The sequence below is a fragment of the Tasmannia lanceolata genome, unplaced genomic scaffold (assembly GCF_043159265.1).
Source record: "Tasmannia lanceolata isolate RefF3 unplaced genomic scaffold, GAP_Taslan_0.1 ptg000001l, whole genome shotgun sequence".
In the NCBI taxonomy this organism is placed as follows: Eukaryota; Viridiplantae; Streptophyta; class Magnoliopsida; order Canellales; family Winteraceae; genus Tasmannia; species Tasmannia lanceolata.
In genome coordinates, this window is record NW_027518678.1 from 8,097,673 (window position 1) to 8,119,114 (window position 21,442).

Below are 21,442 nucleotides of genomic sequence, written 5' to 3' on the forward strand. Positions count from 1 at the left end.
TTGTTATTGAGCTTCGATAGTGTTCCTTCGTATGCGGTGTCCTCACTAAACGATTATTCTACATGTATATGATCACTGCATAAACATTACGTGAATGCCTATTTATGTTTTCAGGCTTATGTCACAGATATTATTCAGGGGATGGTGAATGATGGGATGCATGTTGCGGCTGTTAGTCTTTCCTGTGCTTTCGAGCTCAAGGCCAAATTCTCTCCTTTGTCTCAGCTGTCATCCTTTATAATAGAAACCAACAGAACTACGAAAAAAATGAGGAGAGAAGGACAGGGTTCGCGTGTGGTATTGGTATGCTCAAGGCCAAGTTCTCTCCTTTGTCTCTTCTGTCATCCAATTTTGTGTATCGGGCTTACCCTTTATTTATGTTGTTTGTTATAATGTGATGTTATGGCACAGAAAGAGTCAAAAGAAAAGCAGCTAGCTGCTTTAAAATCAGTTGTCAGATGCGCGGAGGACCACCAGCTTGATCGTGCAAAGCTGCTTTGTCGTGGACAGCTTTCCAGCTCGAGCTGGGGCTGGAATGTTGATGAGAAAATTGCCATTTTGAAGAAAGATCTTTCAGAGATTCAGAAGGCAGAACCAGCTTCAAAGAGAAAAGCTTCTGATGAAGAAGCTGTGTCATTGAAGAAACTGAAAAGTCTTAAAAAAAAGTCACCTCCGGCCTACCACTGCGACACAAAGGCACTCTCCAATATCTCTGGAAAAGAGCTTGCTGCTGCATGATGGGTTGTCGGATGGCGGCATTCTCAGTGGCATCTCATTGGCAGGAGGACCCATTGCTGAGCCTGAGAGGGGACCGCTGCCTGCTACTAATTTTCTTGGTGCGGCCAGAGCTGCTGGGCCAACATCAGCTGGAAGTGGTGTAGGGGTTGGAAATGGTGGTGTAGGAGGTTCATTTCCTGGAGTGGCCACCAGAGGAGATGGTGTACAAGTGGGGGAGCCATTAACAAACAACAAGGTGGTGGGATCATACAACAGTTGGCATGGGAATGACATCACGGGTGGTGGGCAAAGTTTCCCATCTTCTTCAGCAATGCAAGTAGGCTTCATGTTATCAGAAACACAAGGGGGCACAGGAGGATCCAACCTTTATCAGTTGGCTGACACTGTTGCTCAAAGTGAAGCCCATCATCGCCTACCTTACTAATGAACTATTATGGGTGCTTTAGCTATTTTGGGTGTTTGGTACAGGTAAACAAGTGTTTCTGGCTACCCATAGTGCAAAATATACATGGAATCATTAGCAAAATTATTTGGAACCCCAACGCCTTTCAAAAGGCAGCTGGACTCCAATGTTGGATTACAATCCCCTTCTACTACATGTAATTGGAAATCATGGTAGTCAGACTGTTGACGACTGTGCAGGTCTTTGAAATACTTTTGACAGAGAGATTATTTTACTCAGCCTTTTCTGTATGGGAGAAATGATATCTGCATCCCTTGCTTTTGGTATTGGCAGTGCATAATTAAACATCTGTTTGATTGCCTCCGTCTGCATTTTGAGATTGTAGATGGACATAAAGAATGTGCTTTTGTTGATATTTGAACTATTTAAAGACCTTCCGCTTACATCTATGAATGTTTTCGGTCTTTGTATTTGGCACTTTCGTTGTGATCTAAGCCGTTGAGATGTGGGCCACCCCTGGACTGGTCTAGCATTGCTAGAACCAAACTAATAGAAGATCCTAACCCACAATCCAAAACTGGTTCTTCTTAAGGTTTGATCCTAAACTCATGTCTAAGGCCCTGCTCGTTTTGGGTTTTGAGAATTGATGATTTTGAAGCCAGAACTAACTATTGTACTCAAAATTGTGTTTAATTTTGAGTACAATATTCAGTACTGGAAATTTTCAAAATCCAATATGTGGGCTTTCAAATGGACAGCTATAAAATTCGCCCAACTTGCAGGGCCTTAAAACCGGCGGTCATAAAATAAAAAACCCACTATCTATGTTCAGCAGGAAAACCTTCAGAAGGAAAACCTCCTCAAATTAGAGGCTTAGAACTGTCCGAAATCGTCCATTCATTTCAAGCCTAGCAGATAAAAGGCATGGGTCATCCAACATAGGCCAATTGCACCTCTTCTGCCCACTCGTGATTATCCTTGGACAAAGGAAAAAGATGTGCATTGCATCATATTAAAAACTCCTTGTAATCCAAGAATAAACCGAAAGATTCATTGGGTTGTAACACGATTGGATTTTGGTGCAATTTGTGAGTAAAACTTCAATCTTTCACAGAAATTGCACCAAAAGGCAAGTTAAGGACCAACATTGGAGGCAGAGATTGTCCAATACATCACCTGTTTGCTAGATAACAGTATCATTTACCTCATTGCCTTGATCAATCAAATCAATAATGCCTGCCAACTTCCGGGGAATGACCCAACCAACTCTTCTTGGAAGTCCATATATGTACTTAAATTTGAAGGGAATGCTCTCCAACGGGTAAGAAGAAGCAAGCAGATATGTAGTACTACTGAGTTCTATTTAAGAGCTTAATTAACAATACATAATACAACAATCTAATATATTTTTACCAGCTCTAAGTTGAAAAGGCCTACAATTGGTCATGAGCATTATAAAAAGTTGTTAGAGAATGGATTCTACCTCCAATGGCGACATTCGAGAGGCAGCAGTCGAGCTTGCCCCACTTGTCAGCTGCTGGGAGGCACTTCTCAATCCCAACTGTTGCAGCTGATGGACAACATGTGACATCCTTGGCCGCACGGAAGGAACATGCTGTGTGCAAGAATATACAAGGTCCACCACCTTCTGTATCACAGAATCCTCAGGGATATCAGAGATGATGAGTGGATCCAAAAGTTCAGGGTACCTGTGGGTCTGAACCAAGGGAGTCGCCCACTCAAATATGCTGTGCCAACCCACCGAATCAACTGCCCGTGCGGGCCTACGCCCACTAATAATTTCCAGTAGCAGAACCCCGAAACCGTAAACTTCACTCTTTGTGGTGAGCTCATTTCTATACACAAATTCTGGAGCCAGGTATCCATGATTGCCAGCCATCACCGTCCGTTCATGCATTACTTCCCAAGGAACAAACTTTGAGAGACCCACACCCATTAAGTGTGCTCCGAACTCTTTGTCAAGAAGGATGTTGTTGGCATGGATATTCCGGTGCACCACATGTGGATTCACCTTGTCATGCAGGAACTGATTTGGGAGATGAGGCAGAAATAATAAAACTATGAGATAAAAACGTACTGAGGGAACAAGTAACATACCCATACATTAGTAGACGACTGGGAAATCAGTCAAAGTTTGATTCAGACATTATCTTTATAAAATTGTAGTCTCAACTTGGTACTAGCCTGGCCACTGGCTTCGCTAGTTCCAAGTAGATCGATGAGTTTTTCTTGATGTAGAATTCTCCAGAGTGACCCATCACAAAAGATCAAAGCAGACATTAAAGAACATTTCATGTGATTTAAGATGTATGGAAAATCCAATCATTTTTGCCTCGTACCAGTCCACAATTAAATTGCATGTCAACGTAAGGAGAGGTTCATCAATCATTACCTACAACTTAATGCCAATACTTAACTGTATCAGCAAACAACTCACGTGGTTTAGCATTTTTTGTGTTGACAATGACTGAAAGTAGCTTAAGTAGACCCATCAAACAACAATATATGTATTGTCAGGGAATGATTGACACACTCAGCCTGTCAGCCATGATATATGTTCTTGTTGAAGTAAAATATATCAAACATTGCTTCGAGTTATATTTCATCAATTATAGAGGATGTGAGCAAGTCAGTGAAAGGAGGCATAAGGTCAGACGGGGGTAAGGGACTACTACAGTAAACGTCCGGTAAGTCCTCCGAACTACTACGGTAAACGTCCGGTAAGCCCTCCGGACATATTCTATTTGGGAAGGAATATAGCGAACGGAACTTGCACTTGTGGTTATAGAATAGAAAGTCTCAAAGGTCTATATCAAGACATATGGTGGCTGGCTATACGGTCTTTGAAGCGCTGCAGTGGCTGGAGATCGACAGAGATTGTTGTAGTGGCTGGAGATCGACAGAGATTGTTGTAGTGGCTGGAGATCGACAGAGATTGTTGTAGGAGAAACCTAATTCTCTCGGGCAATGGTCACGGGTCATCATCTCCCCGATCAATGCCGAAAAGCCTGAACATGACTCATTTTCAGGTAGTAGAGGCGAAAGGTCACCAGAACTCCTCCCGAATCGCAGAAGACAAGCAGAAAATAGGAATCCGAATCACTCAGCCAATTGGACTTGCGGATCCTGCGAATATTACAATTTTGGCACGCATAATAGATGCCGAAAGTGCTCAAAATACAGAGATCTCGAGGAGGAGAAGGAAGGAGATAAACCGAGACTGGATAAGAGAGTGTCCTCTGTTCTTTTTGACATGGGAACCCTGGGGAAATATCCAGAATTTGAAGTAGTAGGTAAAGAAGTGGAAGACCGCAAAAAGAAGCTTAAAAAAATGCTTGATTGGGCGTATGAAAACTGGTTCCTGGGACCTTAATGAGATATGGCAGTGGGCTATTAAAGAATGGCATCTTCCACTTCTACCAAAACCACTTGTCATTAATAACCAGGAGGTTCCATTCCGATTTGACTCGGAACAGCAGGCATTGCAGGCTCTACGTAAAGGGCGGGATGCCCTGAGTCTTAATATATCCTCCTTGCTCTCATGGAATCCAACGATACACTCTGGAGCCAACAGTTTGCTTAAGATTTTATGATATCCCTCTTCATGCATGGTCATTATCAACTGTTGAAGCTTTGGGAAAGCTAATTGGACATGTGATCCAAGTTCAACTATCAGGGAATCACAATTATTGTGTGGCTTTTCCCTCAGTGAAAGTATTAACAGAGCACTGAAAATCGATACTACCGTTTATTAAGTTAAAAGTGGATAACAATTTCTTAGTTCAAGTGAAGTGCATGCTAGAGGCAGAAAATGAGGAAGCTTCCTCTCAATCAACTAGCCAACTGGGAAATAATATCACCGGCCTTCTACCACCAGCACCGGAGGAAGGTGAAATTTGGAAGAAAGGAAAACCTGGCAGTTTGAGGCAAGATCCGGAGGGCCAAAAGGAACCGTTGAATTCAAAATTCAAATTTACACCTAATCACTCGGTAGTTGAGACCTCACTAGCTGGATCGCTTAGGCCAAGGGTAGGTTCTACAAAGAGGCAACATTAAATGCCCTATCTTTTGAAGAACCTGGTTAGGAGCACCCAAATCGTGGTGGCCTAAATCGGTGCATGGAAAATCGCCAGCCTTTTAAAAGTGCTGCCCTCAATCATAAGGGTAGTAAGGACCGCAGGCTAGGAATAGCCTCGAAAAATGTGAAGCTAGGGTTCCAAAAGTTCTATCGAAGTCGAGACCCCAGAACTTCTATGAAGAGCCACCTCAGATGGAAAGGTGAAAATGAACGGAAATTGCAAAGTTTCCGTGCAAATAAAGTCTTCCCTTTAAGCCGCCTTGATAAGACCAAAATCCCTTACCCTCAAGACGAAGGTAGGAAATGCATGTACACGTTTCCCAAGAAATGGTGGGAGAGAAGTATTTCAAATAGCAAAGTCCAAAAAAGGAAACATTTTGTTTCAAATATAATACAAATGCTAGACAACTATGAGAAATCAGGGGGCCCAAGACCCTCAGATGAGAAGGAAGAAAGAGGTACGTATAATAAAGGAAGGATGCATCGTATGAGAGGTCGGGGACAAAAACGAAGCTACTATGATGTGTCTCCATCAAAAAGCGAGATTGCAAAGGAGTTCAAGAAGCTCCAACTCTCAAAACTTTCGAAGGATGACGCGGTTTTACCCTTGGAACTGTTGCCTTCTGAAATTGAAGGCAGAACACCTATGCTTGATTAGCATATTTGTAAGGAAAAGAATCAGCAGAAAAGTAAGCAATGGCCGGAGGCTAATAGGACAGAAGAAAGGATAAAGAAGGAGATAACGCCCACAGATGAAGGCTCCAAAATGACAAGAGGCTCAATGGAAGTGGAACTCAGTGGTAAAATCAAAACTTGCATTGAGAGGGGAGAGCAGCTATTAGTAGGAAGGATGGAAACTTCTAATGAAGAAAGGGAGGCGTTGAACCCTGGCGTGGAGACCTCGGAAGAGGAAAGGGAAGCATCGTCAGATGCAGAGGAAAAGGTAACCTCTGAGGAATTTGAAAAGATGACAAAATTGGGAGATCACCTGGGAATAGGATACTGGGAGAATATTGGAGAAACAAAGAAAATGTTCATTGATATAGAAAATAGGGATTTCCGGAAAAAGGAAAACCCCCGGGAAGAGGTAGAAGGGAACTTGATGCTCTCAAAAGTTAGGTATCCTCTTTTCCCCTGGATCATAATTTCAGGTTTTTTAGATCGTCTTGAGCTGTTTTGTTAGGGGTTTGGGGACTCTAATGTTGGAAAATTAGTAAAAGAAATTGACCCTCCTACTCTTTGGCCTTTGGAAGCTTTTAGAAGAAGATAGCATATGCGGAAAGGAATCCCAAGACTACCCTTCAAGAGGGGCATAGCTTCCATGGGGTTTTTTTGGTGCTTGAAAAGTTTTGCTCAGAGTTTTTGGAAAATGTCAAGGAATATGTAAAAATTAGTGTAGCTTCAGAAGGAATGGCTTTTCTTTTGGGCCTAGGAGAATGCTCCTGGGCTTAGGGGAATTCTCCAGTGGGACTACTGGTCCCCATTGTATACTTTGCTGGAATGAATATATTTGTCATTTTTCAAAAAAAAAAAAAGATCAAATAACGCCTTCTCCAACAGCTTAAGCTTTTGAAGTAATTGACATGGTATCAGAGCAAAGGTCTTGAGTTCAAAACTACTTGATATTAAAAATCCACATCTAATGGCCAACCCAAAACAGAACCACATGTGCCACGTGTAGGCCAACCCTAAAAAGGAGGGATCACACGTGAGGGGGAGTGTTAAGAGTATAAAAGATTAAATAACACCTTCTCGAACAGCTTAAGCTTTTGGAGTAATTGGTTGTTTGACAGATCTATAGAACACCAGTTAAACAAAACAAGCTAAAAACCGAACCAAGTAACTTACTCAGTCCCTAGAGTGCAAAATGTTTGTGTTTTAACATAAAGGGGCTATATGTGATCTAAAGAACACCAGTAAAACAAAACAAGAACACAACCGAACTAAGTAGTAACTTTCTCAGTCCCTACTATACAACATGTTTATTTTTACAGAAAGGGGCTATGGCTATGCGAACATAATTTCAGAGTGTATTGATAGAGTGATCTTTGATGATAGGAATGTCCATAATCCATTTTTTTTCAAATTCAAAAAATTTTACCTATGTCTATAAGCCAAAGTTGATTTAAATTTTCAAGGACATAATAGTTAGTTCCTGTCTGGTATATCTGAACACTAGAATCAGCATATGACATGCGTGGTTTAACTTTTTTTGTGTTAACAATAAACCAGAAAGTAGCTCAACCAATGGAAAATATTGTTCCAAGCCTAATATAGAGAAAAGTGGTCCTATTCCTAGTTGTCTCTGAGACTTGACGACATAGCTCAACATCAAACTCAGTGAATAGGGAGGTAAAAAGTCAATAAAAAACTAGTCAAAAGGAGTGAAACAAATTGAGCAGAGGGAATAGAGTCATATAGCGTTTATTAAACAGAATTGGTAGTCACCAAAAACAGCGAAACCATCTTATCAGGAGGAAGTATATGGAAACCTTTCAGATCAAAAGCAGAACGGCAGAAAAAAACATCAATCTTCTTTCCCTTTAAGTATTAATATAGATGAATTTTTTATTAAGTATATATAATAAGCCCAATGTTTTCAGGGGCAGTAACATGAGGCAAGGTGTTCAACTCTCTTGTGCGGCAAGTGATAAGCCTCAATGTGAGGCAACTTTTTGAGTTTCTTACACAAAAATTTAAAGGGATGACTACCAATGGATGAGCATTCGGAAGCTAGCACTGCTAGCAACTCCCTGGGCTCTCTGGAAAGAAAGGAATGCCCGAACCTTCAACAATGTGGCTAAGAGTTCGTCATTTAACTACTAGAGGATGAGCTCCTTTATTATCTCTTGGGCTAGGATCCTTCCTGAATTTAGGTTATATTCAACCTTAGATATCAGACGACATTAAATGTGAGATTTGCTCCTCTAAGGAAAGGTCAAAGGTTATAGCCTCCAAATGGTCCTTCCCGGATCCAGGATGGCTAAGTTAAACTTAGATGGGTCAAGCCTAAATAATTTGGGTCCAACAAGGAATGGAGGGATCCTTAGAGACGAGTCGGGGTCGGTCAGGTGGGCCTTTTCGGGGCCTATTGAATTTAAGGAATCTAATGTGGTGGAAGTGAGGGCCATTTTGCTAGGGTTAAGGATTGTGGACCCAGATATATGGATAATCTTATTTGAGGGAAATTCCTTAATGTCATTAGGTGGATGAACAGGAGCTCCCCTCATCCAATGAGATTTCGAAGTTGATCGACGAGATTCAAGATCATGTGGTAGAATGACAAGTCCATTTCCAACATGTTAGGATATTGACTAGGGTTGATAGGGCATCATCAGAGATTTTTGACTTCTAACCAGCTTGACAGGTTTGCTATTTGGTGTATCTTGATGGGATCATGTATCATAGCTCTGACCACCTCGGTCACGGACTCTTTTAATTTTATTTGAAAAAACATCCATCATTTTCAAAAAAATAAATAAAGAAAAATAGAAAACTTAAGAAAAAACCAAAAATAGCATAATTTATAGAAAAAAAAAAGTGTGCTTCATTTCAAAGCATAAATCATCATTAAACTAAATAAAGTATAACCCACTCTTTCAAGACCTTGTGTCAATTGTTGACTTGCCAAGTCGACTCCCTTTTACCTTGCAAAGTTTTTGTCTGAGCCCGTGTTATACCCTACCAACACCAAGCCAATCAAAATTCCTTTGACTCTCACAATTTATAACTGCAACAACCAAGTACTCAGCCGCGATGCGTAGCGCCACACCGAGTCAACCAGGATTTGCTTTAGACGCATTTTAGTTTGCATCCATGTTTTGAAAACCTGGTATAAACCTCATCTAATAAGATATTACAATCGCATAGAGTCAATTAATGGTTAGTGTTATTGTGGATAAGAGGAAGAAGAAGAAGAGTCAGGAAGAAGATGGAGTCTACTCTAAAGGAGCTCCTATGTAATATGATATATATACAATAATGAGGGTTACATGTAAAAGACCAAAATACCCTCTACACACCCCCTCAAGCTGAAGTGTATATATCATACAACCCCAGCTTATTGCAAACATCTTTCAACTTGGATTTAACCAATGGGGTGAGCACATCGGACAACTGATTTGCAGACTTAGTGAAGATAGTACTAATCTCACCACCTTGAAGCTTCTCATGAATGGAATGACAATCAACATCAATATGCTTCACCCTCTCATGAAACACTGGATTAGAAGCAATACGAATCGTTGCCCTATTGTCAAATGCAAAGGCGCTAGAGATGAAGAACGAATACCAATATATGCCAAAAGAGACCTCAACCGTATCAACTCTCCACATGTGTTAGCCATAGCTCGGTATTCAGCCTCTGCGCTCGATCTAGCCACAATATTATTTCTAACTACGCCAGGAGACAAGATTTCCGTCCACAAACGTATAGTAACCACTGTAGTTGATCTCCTATCTACTAGAGATCCTGCCCAGTTTGCATCTGTGAACCCTTCCCGTCTCATATGATTACTTTTTGAAAAACAAACCTTTCCGAAGAGCACTCTTCAAGTATCTGACTATCTGAAGGGCATCTGGCCAATGTGAAGTACGAGGACAACTCATAAACTGGTTCACTACTCCCACTGTATATGATATGTTGGGTCTAGACACAGTCAAGTACAACAATTTGCCCACCAAACTTCTATACCTAACAGGGTCCTTCAATAACTCTCCCTGATTCGGAAGAAGCTTCACATTAGAATCCATAGGAACCTGAGCTGGCTTTGTTCCTAATGATCCCATCTCCACTAGAATATAAAGAACGTATTTCCTTTGCGGCAAGGAAATATCACCATAGGAGTATGCCACCTCTATACCCAGAAAGTACCGTAGACGTCCCAAGTCTTTAGTACAAAACCCTGTCTGAAGGAACTTCTTGAGTCTCTAAATACCTGACCCATCATCCCCAGTAATCACAAGGTCATCCACATATACAATCAAAAGGATATATGCATCACCAGAGTGAGCACTGAATACTAAGTGATCAACAGCACATTGTCTCAAACCTCCGCTTTACAGCATCGCTGAATCTTCCAAACCTAGCTCGTGGAGATTGCTTTAGCCCATATAACACCTTCCAAAGTGACAAACAGAACCAATCTCCCCCGGAGCAACAAACATCCACAATTAACTATCAAAGAAATGACTACACGAATCGACAATATCTTTGCCACAGGGGAAAAGTTCTTCATATAATCGCCGCCAAGTTCTGAGTATAGCCCTTAGCCATCAAATGGGTTGTCAACCAATCAATAGTACCATAAGACAGTAAACACCCAACCGACAACTAACGGCTTGAGCTGCCCTGTTGTCAAAATGTAAAGGCGCTAGAGATGAAGAACGTATGCCAATCTGTGTCAAAAGAGACCTCAACCATATCAACTCTCCACTTGTGTTAGCCATAGCTTGGTACTCAGCCTCTACACTCGATCTAGCCACAGCATATTATTTCTATCTACGCCAGGAAACAAGATTTCCTCCCACAAACGTATAGTAACCACTGTAGTTGATCTCCTATCTACGGGAGATCCTGCCCAATCTGCATCTGTGAACCTTTCCAGTCTCATATGATTATACTTTTTGAAAAATAAACCTTTCCCAAGAGCACTCTTAAGTATCTGACAATCTGGAGGGAATCTGCCCAATGTGAAGTACGATATGTCGGGTCTAGACATGGTCAAGTACATCAATTTGCCCACGAACCTCCTATACCTACCAAGGTCCTTTAACAACTCCCCCTGATTTGGAACTCGGAAGAAGCTTCACATTAGGATTCATAGGAACCTGAGCTAGCTTTGTTCCTAATGATCCCATCTCCTCTAGAATATCAAGAACGTATTTCCTTTGCGACCAGGAAATACCACCTCAGGAGTATGCCACCTCTATACCAAGAAAGTACCATAGACATCCCAAGTCTTTAGTACAAAACCCTGTCTAAAGGAACTTCTTGAGTCTCTAAATACCTGACTCATCATATCCAGTAATGTAAGCCCAAGGGCACATCCCACTAATGTTTTGATGATCAACAAACCCAAATTGATGGTGGTTAGCTAATGGCTTCTCTAGTGTTGTGATTTAGACATGTTACATTCATATCAACATTTGAAGCTAGAAGATCACGGGCTCGTCTTGGAGAAAGTCAATTCTTGGTGGTCAGCCTTCAACCCGTATTGTCTATCAAAGAATCAAGGGAACCACAAGCGCAAGAGCAAGATAGAAGACTATCTCAAGACAAGGAACGGCTCATGCAAGTGATCAAGAGGATTGAAGCTAGAGAAGACTCAAGGTTCATATGTTTTAGAATGCATTGGAGTCCTCTTGGCATTTAGTGTTTGCATGAATTTATGTTTTCAAATCACTTTGAAAATCACTTTTCATAGTTCATAAAAGGATTTGAAAAACACAAGTCTAAAGCCCAAAGACCATGGCCCAAAGTCCCTTAAACTCAATTTTTAAAATCAAGTTTTTTAAAACAGGGCCGGTCGACTGAGCTATGTCGGGCGACCGCGGGATGATGGCTGGAATTCCAGCATCAACCTAACTAAAGCGGGCCGGTCGATCGCGGATGGGTTTTCTGAAAATCCAGAAACCGTCCAAGAAGGTCTTGGCGGTCGACCGAGGATGCCCCAGTCGACCGCGGAACGTTTTGAGCGAAATTTTTAAATCAAACAAAAAGCCCTTGGCAGGCGACCGCGGATTCCACGGTCGACCGCGCCATGTTTTTGTGCAAAACTATTTAGTTTCAATCATTTGGAGATTTAGTGAGCTTTGAGGGTTGTATTCGCCTTTAAGAGGCTTGAGAGCTTGTATTCTTTTCTTTCTTCCATTCTTGTATTCTTTTCATCCTTCAAGGCAGTGTGCAATGCAGGAGAACGTCCTTAGAGGCGGATTGTACAACAAGGGTTTGTCCCCTTTGTGACGGAGGTGTTGTTTGTAACGCTTAGTGAGGCGGCGTTGTGGAGTCTCACAATAGTGGAGAAAATCCCACGGAAAGACCAAGTACTTGGGTAGTGGAGTAGGTCAAGTTGTGACTGAACCACTATACATCGCGGTATAGTCTCCTCACTCTCTCACTCTTCTCTTGTGGTGTTGTGGTAACCTCTTTCCTTTTACTTGAATATAATTTGAACAAGGGCTAGAACTAATTAGGTTAATTTCACATACTCTTGTGGTTTAAGAAGAAAATTTTAAAACACCAAATTCACCCCCCTCTTGTGTGTTGCCCTTTGGGATTTCAAGTAATCACAATGTCATCCACATATACAATCAAAAGGATATAGCCATCATCAGAGTGAGCACTGAATACGGAGTGATCAACAACACATTATCTCAAACCAATCCGCTTAACAGCATCGCTGAATCTGCCAAACCTAGCTCATGGAGATAGTTGTAGCCCATATAACACCTTCCAAAGTCGACAAACAGAACCAATCTCCTCCCGAGCAACAAACCCAGGAGGTTGTTCCATATACATCTATTCAGAGAGGTTACCGAGTAGGAAGGCATTTTTAACATCCAACTAATACCATCCACGGTTAACTATCAAAGAAATGAATACACGAATCGAAAGTATCTTTGCCACAGAGGAAAATGTCTCCATATAATCGACACCAAAGGTCTGAGTATAGCCCTTAGCCATCAAACGGGCTTTCAACCGATCAACAGTACCATAAGACAAATATTTAACAGTAAACACCCAACGACAACCAACGGCCTGAGCACCCCGAGGCAGAGGAACCAACTCCCATGTATGGTTAGAGGCAAGAGCCTCCATCTTTGCCTCCATAGCAGAGCGCCAACCTAGATGAGATAAGGCCTCTACAAAAGACTTAGGTATAGCGTGAGATGATAATGATGATAGAAAACTCATGTAAGAGGAAGAAACATGATCATATGAAAAGAAATGAGAGATAAGATGAGTAGTAGACCGTGAACGAGGTCGAGAAGCAATAGGGGACTCAGAAGAAGTAGACAGAAGATCAATACTTGGGCGGATCCACTAGACTGAGGAGGTGGATCGGATTGAGGTGACAGAGAGGAAGTGACAGGCGTATCAGTGGACATCAAGTCATCAACTCACGACAGAAGATCAATACCTAGGGTGGATCCACCAGACTGAGGAGGTGGATCGGACTGAGGTGACAGAGAGGAAGGAGCAGCCGTATCAGTGGACACCTACTCGCGCGGATGACGAGTATAAAACTTCACCTGTTTGGATGGGCAGTGATGATAGGGTTAGATAAGGTAGGAGGTAAACCAAACTCAGTGATGACAGGGCTACGTAAGGCAGGTAAGATAGGCAGTGACGACAGGAATATATAAGGGAAGAGGTACCCCATATACAAGAACAAAGCTAGTAGTAGTGGGAAAGAAATAGGAGATATCCTCAGAGAAGGTAACGTCAGCACATACAAAGGTTCATCGAAAGGGTAGGACTATAACACTTGTACCCTTTTTGTTTGCGAGAGTAGCCAAGAAAGACGCACCGCTTAGAACGGAGGTCAAGCTCATCACAACTGATGAACAAAGCACAGACAACCAAAAATACGAGGTGTTAAAGGAAATGGATCACCCGAAGGGTGAGGAATGGAAAAAGGAGAACGATCACCCAACACGGAAGATGGAAGATGGTTCCCAAGGAAGCAGGCTGTAAGAACGGCATCACTCCAATAAGTGTTGGAAACCTTCATCTGAACGAGACTCTTTGTGTGGTTTGAGAAAGTGAGAGACAGGGAGAGAGAGAGAGAGAGTGAAAGAGAAAAGAGAAAAGAGAGAAGAGAGAAAGTGGGAAGGAGAAAGTGGCTTTCCTCTTGGGGTTTCTTCTTGGGCTTTTCTTTTGGGATTTTCTCTTGTGGGTTTCTCTCGAGTTACTCTCTTCTACGGTCTTGGATTGGGAAGCAAGGAAAGGGTTTTCGGTTTTCGGTTTTGGGTTAAATCCATTGTAATCCTTGTATATTGATTTTCTCATAGTGGAAGATCGTGTTTCTCACCCGTGGAGTAGGCTTGGCCAAACCACGTAAACTCTTGGTGTTCATCTTGTGGCTTGCTTGTGTTTCTTTTATTTTTTTATTTTTCAGTTTAATTTGTGCATGATCGGATCGGATTTGGCCTGTGGATTTTCTTAACACAAGGCATATGCAAGAAAGCCAAAAACAGGAAGCAGTACACATTTTTCCACGACCCAAATGAAATCATTAAGGGGATGTTTGATTGCAGAATAGGCGTTCATGGATAAGACCATGTTCTGGGATTCCTTGTATTCAAGAATAGGCTGTTCCAGATAATTTCTATCCCACATGATATCTATCCTTCAAGAACACTAACGTTTCTAAAGACGAGGATAAGCGGAATACCATCTGTTGGCTAGATTACATTTAACTTTTTGAAGATATGGTGCTTTTTTGTGATAAATTATATATTGAATAGCGTTCAACAATCAAACAGCCTCTAGGAGTTGCATGCAATGATGACTAGGATAGCAAAGTGGATGCTTGAGCTATCATTTAACTTTGGATTATGTACAAAGACGAGAGTTCAAAAACTATACAAAATAAGAGAATAGGAATTGCTATACGGAATCAAACAGAAATTGAAGTCTATCTTAGGACAGCAGGCTGCCATGTGCCAAAATAACTGAGAATATCTAATTACATAGTTCTTAGATGTAATTATGAATTATTTCTAAGATAATTATCTTACTTCCTCTTCATTATGAAGTGCTTTTTTGGGATAAATTTTATCATGGATGGCATGTAAGTCAAACGGCCTCTAGGAGTTGTATGCAATGGTAGCTAGGGCCTAATATAGCAAGGTGGACACTTGAATTATCATTCAACATACTTTGGAATTCTGTATAGTGACAAGAAAATTTAAATGAAGATAAAAGAAAAGCAATCGCTATGATGAATCAAAGAGAGGCAATGTCTATCATAGAAGGATATGCTGACACTGCTAAAATAACTGAGAATCATGCATCATCTAGTTTCATAGTTCTAAAACATATTTGAATTATTTCTAAGACAAATCTCTTACTTATGTTTCATTAGTATCTGAGGAAATAGCGAAAGAAGATGTGGGGAAGAAGTTGCATTCAATTGAATTGAGCTATGGTCATCAAACGATATCCATATTACGGCATAAAATAGCAAAAAACAATTATAAATCATAACGAAAGAAAATATTAGAGCGGCTACTTCCGTTATTGACAGTAATTTAGTTTATTTTGACTAGCAAAATTCAATCACACCATCGAAGCATAGGGAACAAAATCTCTAAGCTATAAGCCAGCAATTCAACTTGAAAATTGCACAATCTTTTTCAATCATGCGAAATAAACACACCAAAGTAAAACTAAAACATAAATATAGACCAGAATAAAAATGCAGTCCAGATTCACGGTTCTTTGCATTACAAAAGGATCAAAGATGTACACGTACGCAATTCCTTGTGCAAGAGTCGTAGCAACTCTCATTCTCATCACCCAATCCAAGCTCCTGCCCCCCCCCCCCCCCCCCCCCCCCCTTGGTATGTGGTGTAGCCATCTATCCAGGGGCCCATTAGCAACAAACTCATACACAATATAAAGGTTTCCATGATCGTAGCAACATCCTTTCACAGCAACAAGATTCGGATGATGAAGTCTTACAACTCTTCCAATCTCAGAATAAAATTCTTTTTTCCTCTGAAAACTAGACTGCTTCAATCTCTTGACTGCTACCCTCGAACCATCGGGCAAAAGCCCAGTATATGTGCCCCCTGTCTTGGCATCTCCAATAAGTCGGTTTCCTTCACTAAAATTCTTTGTAATTGACCTGACTTCTTCATTCATGAATACTTTCCATGATGGAGGAACCAAGGCAGCTTCTGATGGATTAGATATTTTCGTCGACCTTCTCCGTCTTTTGCTCCGCCTGTATTCAAGGAGCCAAATTACAACAGCTAGGGTGGTAGCAAGAATCAACCCACTAACAATTGCTAGGATGATAAGATACTCCTTGTGGCATTGCTTGTGGTAACATTTATTTTCTGGTGCAAACAAGAATAGAATATCAAAATAAGTTCATGTTTAATTTAATCTCAACCAGGAAGGTTTGGAAAAGCTCAAGCAAGAAGAGAATATCAAAATAAAAATCAAAGGATGGAATGGTATCAGTTGGTCAGAAATACCTATATAAAGCATGCATATGAACTCATGAGACGTATTGCATCTCTCCCCGACTAGAGAAGCATGACCATTAGTCACCAATGTACATAAATCGAATGGATTAATATTGCAGCATGAAGCATTGGTACAATTGAAGTGAAATGGCGATCCTGGAAACACCGACTCGTTCCAACGTGACATATTGTCAGACCATTTCCAACTAAAACCGACGACAGAATTGTAACCTCGTCCACCAACGCAGCAACCATTGATGGTCTCTGCACATAACTTCTGAGCATAACTTAATTCCTGGACTGACGTCAATGCTGCCAAATGTCTGTGATAATCTTGACAAAATGCCTCTGCCCTATCCCAAGATTGGGAACTTCTCATACATTTAAAGCATTTATCCTTATTTGGACCGACTTCCCAATCAGAAGGGCATAATGCTGCCAAGAGAAAATGTTACATTTTAGCACAATAAACACAACGGGTTTTACCCAAGTTATAAATTAGGACATGTGTCAAGAATCAAATAACAGAAAGCTCAATAAGCTGCCATCAATATTTTTAAAGTTTTACGATTTGCAATTCAAATCATATGATTCCATTATGATCTCAAATGGAAGTGAACCACAATTCAAGTTGAATAACAATTACATTTTACAATTTGATTTTGGCTTGCCATCTCATAATATAAATTCAATTGTTAGAACATTGATCCCACCATTTATTTTATGATAATAGAAAACCCATTTAGGCAAAAAAATAAGTACTGGTGCCACCGAAAAATACACAGGAAGGATGATATTGAGGAGGGTTCCTATCCTGTTTCCCTGGGAATTTGGCTTGATCTAGTTACTAGCATTATTTTCAGGAGTCACTGTGTTGGGAATTTAACCGGGTAGAACTCATCCCTAATAGCTAGCCATTAGAGGGAGGGTGCCCATTCCCTTGTAACCCATCCCCATCTATTTCACTTATCCGATGTGGGACTATTTGCTTCTGCGTGGAACCCCAACACACTGCTGAGAGAAATAATTATTAAACAGCGACGCAAAGAAAAGCTTTTATGATACTAGCTCAAAAAAGTTTTCATGCTTTGGTTAAAGAAAGCATGAAATGTGCAAAAATCTTTGCAACCCAGTTACCGAATCATAAGATAGATTGGGAAGGAAAAATAGAACGGGAGCAGGAATAAGCAGAGACATTTGTAAACCCTCCAAATATAAAAAAAGGGAGGTTGTTTTACAGACATAATAGCCATGAATTGTACAGAAGGAGTTTGGCAAAAGCCAAACCTTTCCTTTAGAAGAGAGAAGAACAACTCACCACTTTGAGCCCTGACGAGACTAGTCAGATAGAAGAGGAGGCTCATATTGGAAATCAAACCCATGTTGTAGAGAGAGAGATAGAGAGAGATCTCAACCGATACCCATCTGCTATTCTGCTGTGATTTTACAAGTTTCAGTTCACAAGTTTACAAGTGATGAAGCTACAATTTGGGAATTGGATTGGGGGCGAGAAGAGGGAATAGTAGGGGTCTCATTTTCTATTTTTCCGACATAAATACTAAATGCGTAGCAGAAGAAGGAAGTAGGCCTGTCACCGGACCCGAAAAGCCCAACGGACCCGACTCAGATCCGATCGCACCACCCAAATTCACATGTGATTGGGACCAAGCCATGACCGTCTCATACTCTCATCCTTCAATCCCCAAAAAAAATGTATATAAAAAAAGAGAAATGCTAGAACTCAGGGGCGTCCTTGCAAAAATAAGATGAAAAGCACCCACATTGGTTGCATGTCATCAAAAAACATTTAATGTTCTTTGACTGTTGCATTTTTAGGTGATAAATGCATGGCAACCGGGTGCCACTGTGGACCCCGATCCCGAGGACGCTGGCAAGGATACGAGATCCCCGTCAATACTCTGAGACCTCCACACGTGAATGAGAGCTCTACCAAGGAACTCTCGAAATGATGCCACTACAGCATGGGTGGCTATATATGAGATACCTCTTGATCCGGAGACCGAAGTCTCGAAACCAAGACGTACCTAAAATATGAAGAGTCGCCATCCAAGGAAGTCGGCCCTGGACACCATGAAATACTCTGTTGTAACAGATAACCAAAGATACAAAAGTCCGTGCCTGATGACGAATGGGGAAGGTGTTAGGCCTCCCCAATTCGCATAAGTGCAAGCACTCGGTCTCTTATGCCATTTTTTATTAACTTCGAAGAATTTTGGGCAAAAATCATGTGAAATGGGAACATGCATCCCAGAGAAAACGTCTACCTAAGTATGCATGACCCAGGGATGGGCAATTAAAACAAACAAGTCATAACTCATCACATATAATCCTAACTCAACACATCTAAGAAAGCAATAAACAACCACATGCATAGCTACAGCTAAGCAGATAATCAAGATAAGATGAATGAATAAATGCTATAGCTAAGCATGTGAATGAACAGATAAGCACAGTAGTAAACAACCAAAGCAGTAGAATAAACACACTAGGATGCGAGCCTATGCAAGAGAAAATGCTAAGAAAATAGTAAACGTTCACATGCTAGAAAAACAAGCAATCTAAAAGTAACACATAAGAAACCAGAGACAAACACACAATGAGTTAAAAGATGCAAGGAAAGAAAGGGATCGGAAAATCAACGGTATATGAGGACCAAAAACGCCAGGGAAAAGAAAAGGGGACACACGATAGGCTCAGGGAGCGATTCTAAAGGAATCAAGCCCAGCGGTCCTAATTCGCTAAAGATCGGACAAGTCTCGCCATCGTCATAACCTATCGTTGGGCTCAGCGAGGACTATCCCTGTCAAGGGGCCACGCTACGTCATCGCCCGTCCCAAAACCTGATAAAACGTCGGAAAACCGATAAAACCGGAAAACCACGATCAAAATCGGAAATGAAATAAAAAGAGGGCTCCGAGTGACCTGGCAATCACCATCCTTGCCGATTTTTTAGCTTTATATATATATATATATATATATATATATATATATATATATATATATATATTTTTGTTGTTTTGAAAGGTTTGAAAATGTTTTATTTAAAAGGTTTGAATGATTTTTGAAAAGATTTAAATATGTTTATTGAAAAGGTTTGACTCGACTTGGAATGACGGTCTCAAGCTGCCTACGTACCCTGTGGAAAGGGATCAAGCCAACGTAGTTCGAAACAGCTTTTCAAAAAATATTTTTAGTATTTTTTTTAAGAGTTTTGTTGTTTTTGTGGTATTTTTATCCCTTTTGATTGAAATGGGGTTTTGGGTCAAGAGGTTGTTGTCCGTCATCGCCAAACCCGACCAAGTTGTGTTCCCAAAATCGATGGGATCCCGAAATGCAGAGCGTACCCCAAGGAATGTGAAGAGAGTAGTCTCGAAAGAAGGCAAGGTAGAACCCCTGAACCTTATAAGAAGTAGTGATCTCGAAGAAAAGGAAACCCCTAAGCCCTGTAAGAAAAGATTACCTCAAAGAAGGAGAAACCCCTAAGCCCATGTAAGAAATGATGAGATAGGAAAAGGGACATTAAGGGCAAAGGGGTGGCTCAAGAAAATTGATATGCATACTATCCCTTTTTTTAGATTCGTACAAACAATGAAATTGGGTAGCACCAATATCAACTAGTAGTGGTTGATACCTGTACTGCAACATTTATTAAAGGCATAACCAACTTTTTACTCAATCTCTATTCCAACTGTAACAACCCGATTTCCGTGACCGGATCGCTACAAGCAAATACCTGTCAAAATACTCATAATTTTTTTTTTTAAAAATCTTATATGAAAATTAAACAACCATCGCTCTTATTCCATTTTCAAAATATTTCCATACAATAACATAAACATTTCAACAATTTATTCAACCAAATAAAGTCCAACTAGGCCATCTAAATTAAAACCGGGACATCGACGAAAAGTATCGTCTTCTCAGCTTATTCGCTCCCACCATCCTATCTTCTAGACATCCTCGTGCGCAAACGCACTCTCGTTAGCGTTCTCTAGTCCTGGGGAGAAAAATAGAGTCAGCAGGATGATAGAAACTAAACCAGTATGAGAGTTCAATTTAAAACAACAGATCAAGATCCATATATAATAAATAAGACAGTTATAATTTTTCAGAATAATGTTTTACAACTGAATAGAAAAATCATTTTAGAGTGAACAATGTACTAATAACTGAAAGAGAAAAATTCAATAACAATAGGAACAATTATAAATCTACAACATTCTTATCATAACAATTTCATTTAAACCCCGGGCACTCCAGCTCCCACTAGCTTGCTGCCCTTGCCGACACGGCCGACTCCGCGTGGACTTATTACGGTAGATCATACCGCCTAGGGACTCTTGGTCTCCGTAGGATTCCGACATCAACTAGGAGTTGTGCTGTTCTCCCAAGTTATATACCTTTAATTACGGGGATAACTCAAGGTTTCCCATCACCCTTTCCCATTTCCTCTTTGGATATTTCTTATATTTCCATACTGCTTCCCAGTTATTCCATGTGATTGACAAATTCAATTAAACTGATAATTCTTTATTAGAAATCAGATTTCATTTCCAACATGTAATATAAGAGACAAAATTTCATTTACCATAGAATAACTTAGAAAACAATAAAAATGAAGATACTTCACCATTCTTGTTGCATGAATTGAAAGTCATACGAGCAAAGTTAGCTATCACCTGCCTTAATCTTACGAACGCAGTAGGATGAGATGGCTCATGTTAGAGAGTAGAGTGCAACGATCCTGAAGTCACATAGTTGAGTGTAGAGAATGGCAGTTTAGACTAGGTTGAAGTTGCTAAAAATTTGTACTCTAATTAATGTTGATCCTGTCCCGTAGTGAGACTCACGCATACTCTTAATTACACCATATTGCTGCCTTGTTCGAGCATACCGTCACACTCAAAAACACTAATAGCTGCCCTGTTTAAGGGCATAAAACTCGTACATAAAAACATCATATTGTTGCCCAGTTTTGG

General features: G+C 40.7%; 2 protein-coding genes across 2 annotated transcripts; one reads left to right on the forward strand and one right to left on the reverse strand.

The window, feature by feature from the left end:
• LOC143869979 (protein FRIGIDA-like) lies at positions 1 to 1,500 on the forward strand. The gene is made up of 2 exons (XM_077376527.1): positions 1 to 303; positions 412 to 1,500. The coding sequence occupies exons 1-2, from the start codon at positions 142 to 144 to the stop codon at positions 736 to 738; spliced, it is 489 nt and encodes a 162-aa protein (XP_077232642.1). The 5' UTR covers positions 1 to 141; the 3' UTR covers positions 739 to 1,500.
• A 991-nt stretch (positions 1,501 to 2,491) lies between these two features.
• On the reverse strand, positions 2,492 to 18,127 carry LOC143870052 (C-type lectin receptor-like tyrosine-protein kinase At1g52310). The gene is made up of 4 exons (XM_077376580.1): positions 17,761 to 18,127; positions 16,452 to 16,877; positions 15,718 to 16,310; positions 2,492 to 3,188 (listed from the first exon to the last, which is right to left on the reverse strand). Exons 1-4 carry the CDS (start codon positions 17,822 to 17,824, stop codon positions 2,607 to 2,609), a joined length of 1,665 nt encoding a protein of 554 aa, XP_077232695.1. The 5' UTR covers positions 17,825 to 18,127; the 3' UTR covers positions 2,492 to 2,606.
• Between the last annotated feature and the right edge of the window lie 3,315 nt (positions 18,128 to 21,442).

Coding starts and splice junctions, on each gene's coding strand:
- LOC143869979 (XM_077376527.1), top strand. CDS start 142: ATGGTGAATGATGGGATGCATGTTGCGGCTGTTAGTCTTTCCTGTGCT. Junction 304..411: donor AGGGTTCGCGTGTGGTATTG/GTATGCTCAAGG, acceptor GTTATGGCACAG/AAAGAGTCAAAAGAAAAGCA.
- LOC143870052 (XM_077376580.1), bottom strand. CDS start 17,824: ATGGGTTTGATTTCCAATATGAGCCTCCTCTTCTATCTGACTAGTCTC. Junction 16,311..16,451: donor CATATGCATGCTTTATATAG/GTATTTCTGACC, acceptor TGTTTGCACCAG/AAAATAAATGTTACCACAAG. Junction 3,189..15,717: donor TTGCACAAGGAATTGCGTAC/GTGTACATCTTT, acceptor CTCCCAAATCAG/TTCCTGCATGACAAGGTGAA.